Genomic DNA, 7,500 nt, shown 5'->3' with positions numbered 1-7,500 from the left:
TAATTTTTTTTGCTTGTTCACCCTCATCTCCTTCCCTCCCTTCCTCTCACAGCCTCTCATAATCAACTCAGCCGCTCTCTCCCTCTCTCTCTATGACAGTCGGCGTTAACAGCTCTGACGATGAGGCGAGTGACGAGTGTCCAATCTGTCTGGGGCCCTTCACCCTCCCGCTGGCTCTGGAATGCGGCCACACCTTCTGTATGGTTTGCGTGAAGGGCATCGCTAACACCACCAAGAACTGCGCCATCTGTAGGAGGGACATCCCCAGAGACATGCTCATGGACGTCAGGTAGGAGAGGGAGGGAGGGAGGGAGGGAGGAGGAGAGAGAGAGAGAGAGAGAGAGAGAGAGAGAGAGAGAGAGAGAGAGAGAGAGAGAGAGAGAGAGAGAGAGAGAGAGAGAGAGAGAGAGAGAGAATAGAGGTAATGAATGAAGATAAAGGTGAGGAGAGGTACAAAGAGCGAGAGAGAGAATGTGTGTGTGTGTGTGTGTGTGTGTGTGTGTGTGTGTGTGTGTGTGTGTGTGTGTGTGTGTGTGTGTGTGTGTGCGCGCGCCTCAGTGAAATACTACTGGTAAATAGCGAGTGACAGAGAGAGAGAGAGGTGAGAGAGAGAGAGTGAGAAAGAGAGAGAGTGAGAGAGAGAGAGAGAGAGAGAGAGAGAGAGAGAGTGAGAAAGTGAGAGAGTGAGTGTATGAAACATTGTGTTGTTGAAAGGCACGTATATGCTGGTACATTATTACAGAGAGAGAGAGAGAGAGAGAGAGAGAGAGAGAGAGAGAGAGAGAGAGAGAGAGAGAGAGAGAGAGAGAGAGAGAGAGAGAGAGAGAGAGAGAGAGAGAGAAATAAGAAAAGAGAAAGAAGATAAAATGAAGATAGGAAGGAAAGGAGGAGGAGGAGGAGGAGGAGGAGGAGGAGGAGGAGGAGGAGGAGGAGGAGGAGGAGGAGGAGGAGGAGGAAGAGAGAAAATGGAGAATAAAAGAAAATAAGAAGAAAAACTAAAGGAAAAGTATGAAGAGAAAAAGAAGAGATAAAAGAGAGATAGGAAAAAAAGCAACAAGATTGGAAGGGATAAACAAAGATAGGAGAGAGAAAGAAAGAGATAACAAGAGAAGGAGGAGGAGGAGGAGGAGGAGAGGAGGAGGAGGAGGAGGAGGAAGAGGAAGAGGAGAAGGAGGAAGAGGAAGAGGAGGAGGTTTTGCTTTTAAGTGTTGGTTAAGACAATTATGAAAGGTTGGTTTTGAAAATGGTGTTTTGCATGGAAGGGAAGAGAAAATAAATTGAATTATCTCCATCTTCTCTATCTTCCTCCTCCTCCTCCTCCTCCTCCTCCTCCTCCTCCTCCTTCTCTTCCCTTTCTTCTTCTTCTTTTTCTTCGTCTTTTTATCTCCCTCCTCCATCTTCTCTGATAAAATTGTTTTTAATTTCTTTTGTTTTTTCTTCTATTTTTCTCAATTTTCATTTATGTATTTCGATGAGAGCAAAATTCTCTCTCTCTCTCTCTCTCTCTCTCTCTCTCTCTCTCTCCACTAAAAACTTCCTATCCTTTCAAATTAATTAATCTTTTCCTTCCATTCAATTACCAAACCTTAATTTCCACCTAAACTCACTTTCCTTCCCTTTTTTTTAACCCGTTCAGTACTATGACGCGTTCCCCTATTCATATTGGTTACTATTTGGTGATTTTACAGAGCTTCAGAAACTCATGTGGGGGATTACAATAGTGAAGACTGTGACTATTAATCTTCTGACCTCCATAGACCCTTCCTAATGTCAACAAAATGGTCTAATCGTACATAAAAGTTTCTCGCTATCATTGGCATATATAAAGTTTCCCTTCCTATGCGCTAAACCTTCCGTCTCGCCCAGGTTCTGCCGAGAGGAGGAGATCATCAAGAACTACGTGAACAAGCCGAGGAATAAGAAGAACACGCGAAGCCACAGTGTTCCCAACAGAAGCTCATACAGCGCCACACCCACACGCCGCCTTGTTCACCATACCACTCAGGACTATGATGTGTGTGTGTGTGTGTGTGTGTGTGTGTGTGTGTGTGTGTGTGTGTTTGGGTCAAAGTTTTTCATTTTTTTTCTTTTTTTGTTATAATGAAATAAATAGATAGACAGATAGATAGATAGATAGATAGAGAGAGAGAGAGAGAGAGAGAGAGAGAGAGAGAGAGAGAGAGAGAGAGAGAAAACATGGATGGCTTAAAACTTATATAAAAGTCTAGAATGTATTTTAAGTGTATTTTTATTTTTTCTCTATAACACTGTAATTAATTTTTGTTAGTGCGTGCGTGCGTGCGTCCGTGCGCGCGTGTCTGTGTGTGTGTGTGTGTGTGTGTGTGTGTGTGTGTGTGTGTGTGTTTAATGGCCAAAGTTTTACGACGTTTCTTGTAACTTTCCGTTTTCTTTATCATCTGTTGCACTACTACTACTACCACTACTACTACTACTACTACTACTACTACTACTACTACTACTATTACTACAACTACTATCTCCTTCCACAGATATGGTGAACGCCCTACTTTCCTCCCGCACCTCCTCCACCTCCTACAGGTACCAGCGCCCCTCCAACACCCACACCCCTCCCTCCTACACCCCCTACTCTTCCACCACCACCTCCACCACCACCTCCTCCTCCTCTTCCTCCTCCTCCTCCTGCCAAGAATCCTGCCAAGAGTCCTGCAGTGACAAGAAGGAAACCGCTAATGATGATGATTGTTGCTGCTCCTCCTCCTCCTCCTCCTCCCCTTCCACCCCCTCCTCCTCCTCCTCCCCCTCTTCCACCTCCTCCACCACCACCACCACCACTACCCCCTCCAAACGCGCCCATACAACCTCCAGCACCACCTCCCACACCCGCCCCTCCACTGCCGCTACTACTACTACTACTACTACTGCAAGAGCAACTACGACTACTACTACTACTACTACAAGGACTGCTACGGTTCCTGCTACCCCGAGAACCACCACAGCCTCTTCCTCATCCTCTTCCTCCTCCTCGACCCCCTCCTCTACCTCCTCCTCCACCTCCTCCTCTCCCTCCAGTCTGTCCAATGGTGCTCGTCCACGCAGACCGACATCCCTCGCTCTGGAAACAATGTCCACTGTTGGCTCTCTCTCTGCAGCCACCAGTCCTTCCTCCCGCGGTGAAGGTAAGTGCTCTCTCTCTCTCTCTCTCGCTCGTATTCTTAAACTCTTGTGTACCCTCCACTATTTCAGGGTTCAAGTTTACACGAATTTTTATTTAATTTTTATAGTGTTTTTATGGTTCTCGAGGCAGAGTGACAAGGTTTCTATATTACTAACTGGAGGGGAGCTCTTGTAAACCCCGCTTATCGTCTCTGTGGGCCTTGTAAATAGTATGATAAAGTATGATAAAGCCAGGAAGACAAGTTTAAAGCCAGTGAAACAAATTTAAAGCCAGTGAAACAAATTTAAGCCAGGGAGACAAATTTAAAGCCAGTGAAACAAATTTAAGCCAGTGAAACAAATTTAAAGCCAGTGAAACAAATTTAAAGCCAGTGAAACAAATTTAAAGCCAGGGAGACAAGTTTGATAAAGCCACCAGAGAGACAAGCGTGTTAGTATCTTTCTTCCCTCTCAGACTCCACCAGGACGCGCCCCCCGAGGAACGCCACACAGGAACAATATGACCGGTGGCTTGCCTTTCAGCTCGCTAAGGCTGAAGACGACTTACCCGCTGCAGAGTTCAATAGGAAGCACAAACCAGCCTTCAAGCGGTCCCAGTCCATGCCAGACCGACCAGTAAGTGTAGCGGGCCACTGATGACGGGGCAGTGATGGGGTGACGGGGTGATGGGGTGATGGGTGTGAATGAGGGAAAGGGTGACTGAAGGGTAAAAATGTGATGGGTAGGATGAAGATGGGGTGTGTTAAGGGTGATAGTGTTAATGGGAAGGTTTACTGGGACATATTGGGACATTTGAGGGTTTTTGGGACATTTTAGGGCATATCAGAACATTTTGGGGAATTTTGGGAGACATTTGAGGGTTTTTGGGATACAGTTATGCATATCAGAACATTTTAGGGAATTTTTTGGGGATATTTGAGGGTATTTTTGACATTTCTGGGTATTTTTGGGCATTCTGGGGTATTTTTGTGACCTAGTGTGACATATTACGGGGAAGTGAGACATTGAAGGGCGAGGAATGATGGTGACAGAATGGTGATAGTGAGAGGAAGAGGAAAGAGAAACAGAAATAGAAAAACACAAGGGAAATGAGGGAATAAAGCGGAAATAGATAGAAGGTTAAAAAAAAAAGGATATGGGGAGAGAGAAAAGTCGAAATAAAGAAAAGGAAAGGAAAATGTTGAAATAAAACACTCTTAAGCCCTTCAGTACTGGGACACATTTTTACCTTGAGTTTTGTGTACGATTAGACCATTTTATTGACATTAAGAAGGGTCTATGGAGGTCAGAAGATTAATGGCCACAGTCTTCGCTACTTTAATCCCCCATATGAGTTTCTGAAGCTATATAAAATCACCAAATAGTAACCAGAAGGAATATGGAAACGCGTCATGGTACAGAAGGGGTTAAGGATGGACAGGATGCACTACAAGATCCTTCAACACATCCTACGGTATCTTAACACCCCTTTTAAAAACACAGGACACCTCTTCAAGCAGTGAGAGCGAATCAGACACAGAAAATTCTCCAAGGCGCAGCACAAGACGCCCTCCAGCCTCCCCAAGGACTCTCCCCTCCTCCTCCTCCTCCTCCTCGGCCTCCTCCTCTTCCAGCACCACGCCCATTAGCAAGTCCTCCAGTGAGTCTAACGCCACCACGAGCAGCAGCAGCAGCAGCGTGTTGAGTACAGGAGCACGCCCCAAGAACACTCGCCTCAAGAAACGTGTGTCCTTCAGGGAGGAGACGGTGCGTGCCTGTGTCTCTCAGTGGGTTGGTGTTTTGGGGTAGCGCCGTGGCTCAGTCGGTAGCGTGTCTGACTGGATTGTGTAAAGTCATGGGTTCGAATCCTTGTCAAGCAGGGTTTTTATTTTTCTGGGATTTTCTGTGTGTGTGTGTGTGTGTGTGTGTGTGTGTGTGTGTGTGTGTGTGTGTTTGGTTTTCTTTTCTCTTGTTCTTTTCTTTCTCATAGTTGTTTTGTCTTCTTTATTTTTTTCTAATTTTCTTGCTCTTCCATTATGAGTACCTGTGTTTACTTGTTGATGTTACGGTGTTGAATCTCTCTCTCTCTCTCTCTCTCTCTCTCTCTCTCTCTCTCTCTCTCTCTCTAACGCCCCTTGTCCCCGCAGACCCCCGTGCGTCGCGAGGCCCCGGTGCTGCTGCCGTGTGAGTTTTGTGATGAAATGTTCTCAGAGCGTGACCTGATGAGGCACCAGACCAGCTGTGACAAGAACGAGACCCAGCTGCCACGGACCTCCCGCCTCACGCCCCTCTCCACGCCACCCACCAGCCCCTCCTCCAGCGCCTCCTTCATCCCCTCCACCTCCTCCACCTTCAGTCCATCTTCCTCCAGCTCCCTCATCTCTGCTGCCTTAGCCTCGGCTTCCTCTACCGCTGCTGCTTCCTCTTCATCTGCCACCACCACCTCTTCCACCTCCTCCTCCTCTTCTACTGCAACTTCCTCTTCCTCCTCCTCCTCTGCCTCCGCCGGTACAGTCAGACCCAGGACAGCCGCCCCCCGTCCCTCCGCCGCCGCCTCCGCCAGAAGGTCTAGTGCCGGCACGGAAGCCTCCAGCAGGGCCAGCCCAGCTCCTGCCCCAGCCAGGACCCCCGCTTCGTCCCAGCGCAGGAGCCCCACGCTGAGCCCCCCGCCCCACGCAGGCACGCCGCCCCCAGCCACCATCACCATCGTGGACCGCCCCCCGCCCTCCGTAGTGGTGTCAGCAGCCAGCGCCAGGCCCTTCAGCGAGAGCCCCGCTCCCAGCGCCTCCACTAGCAGCGCCTCCGTCTGTACCTCGCCTTCCACCAGCTCCTCCGCCTCCCCAGTGCCCGCCCCCACCTCGGCCCCTGCGGACACGCCCACCACGGACCTGGAGATGGAGGAGATGGAGGAGGAGACGCCCTACATGCGCCCACGCCGCGGCCGCCTCCTGTCCTCCGCCATTTTCTCCTGGCGCAGCATCTCGGCCACGGGCGCAGCCTCCCGCAGGGGGTACATGCGCTCCAACACGGCGCCCCTCGAGGACACGGGCGTTGATGAGGACGAAGAGACACCCGCGCCGCCAGTCCTCACCAGCCTGTCCGCCACCCAGCTGCCCCCCACGTCCCCGGAACCACAGAGCACCCCTCCTCCTGCCCGCCGGCAAGCCCCGACCCCACCTCCAACCCGCCCCACCCCAGCCTCACCCTCCACCACCCGCCGCCCTGCCCCGTCATCCCCACCAGCCAGGCCACCGCCCCCAGCCTCACCCCCGCAGTCCCAGGAGCGCCCCGAGGCTGTCTTCGTCAAGAACCCCAACAAGTACCGCGCCCCGCCGCCACCACAACCCCACAGCCCCAGCACAGACCCCCAGCCACCCAACACCCCGCAGCCACAACACACCCCGGCCAACACACAGACACCCCCGCCACAACCCAAAGCAACAACCACAACAACAAAAGCACAAACACAGCAACTCAAAACATCCTCCACCTCCACCTCCTCCACCTCCTCCACCACTGCCACCTCCTCTGCCTCCTCCTCCTCCACCCGCAAGTCCACCGCCCCCCCGCCCCCCAAGAAGCAAGGGGAGACTAAGGGGTCGACGCAGCAGCTTAATGGGTTCCGGTTTGACAGTCAGCCCATGATGGTTGGTGGCATAGAAGATGGGATCCCGTGTGAGTTTTGCAGTAAAGTGTTGCCGAGCAGCAAGTTTCAAAGCCACCAGGTGAGGAAATGTGTGTGTGTGTGTGTGTGTGTGTGTGTGTGTGTGTGTGTGTGTGTGTGTGTGTGTGTGTGTGTGTGTGTGTGTGTGTGTGTGTGTGTATTTTTAGGATTTTTGTGTTAAATAACTTGGTTTGCTTTTATTTATTGTTTCAAGCCATTTATAAGTTCCTACAGAAAATGTTTTGATGGACCAGACCTTCCAAGTCCTCCTGTAACTCTAATATTTGGTTGTGGTCAAGAAATATCTCTCTATCTATCTATGTGTGTGTGTGTTTCACTGTTTGATCTGCTGCAGTCTCTGACGAGACAGCCAGACGTTACCCTACGGAACGAGCTCAGAGCTCATTGTTTCCGATCTTGGGATAGGTCTGAGACCAGGCACACACCACACACCGGGACAACAAGGTCACAACTCCTCGATTTACATCCCGTACCTACTCACTGCTAGGTGAACAGGGGCTACACGTGAAAGGAGACACACCTGTGTGTGTGTGTGTGTGTGTGTGTGTGTGTGTGTGTGTGTGTGTGTGTGTGTGTGTGTGTGTGTGTGTGTGTTGTGAGTGCTTCATGTTATTATTGTCATTGTTATTGTTGAATGAAAGAGTGAGAGTGCGTTTCAAAATGTGACTGAGTGAATAAAT

At 50.1% G+C, this 7,500-nt stretch overlaps 1 protein-coding gene across 1 annotated transcript in view; it reads left to right on the top strand.

Annotated features, from left to right (window-relative positions):
• Positions 1-7,500, top strand: part of LOC123513270 (flocculation protein FLO11-like) — a 55,948-nt gene that overhangs the window by 37,846 nt on the left and 10,602 nt on the right. The window contains 6 exon segments of the mRNA XM_045270342.1: positions 100-289; positions 1,867-2,014; positions 2,510-3,158; positions 3,611-3,771; positions 4,639-4,902; positions 5,283-6,860. Of these exon segments, the coding sequence (XP_045126277.1) occupies positions 100-289; positions 1,867-2,014; positions 2,510-3,158; positions 3,611-3,771; positions 4,639-4,902; positions 5,283-6,860 (2,990 nt within the window).

Source organism: Portunus trituberculatus, chromosome 5, assembly GCF_017591435.1.
Source record: "Portunus trituberculatus isolate SZX2019 chromosome 5, ASM1759143v1, whole genome shotgun sequence".
In the NCBI taxonomy this organism is placed as follows: domain Eukaryota; kingdom Metazoa; phylum Arthropoda; class Malacostraca; order Decapoda; family Portunidae; genus Portunus; species Portunus trituberculatus.
Note: the sequence above shows the minus strand (reverse complement) of the source record. Positions and strands in the feature narration are given on the sequence as shown.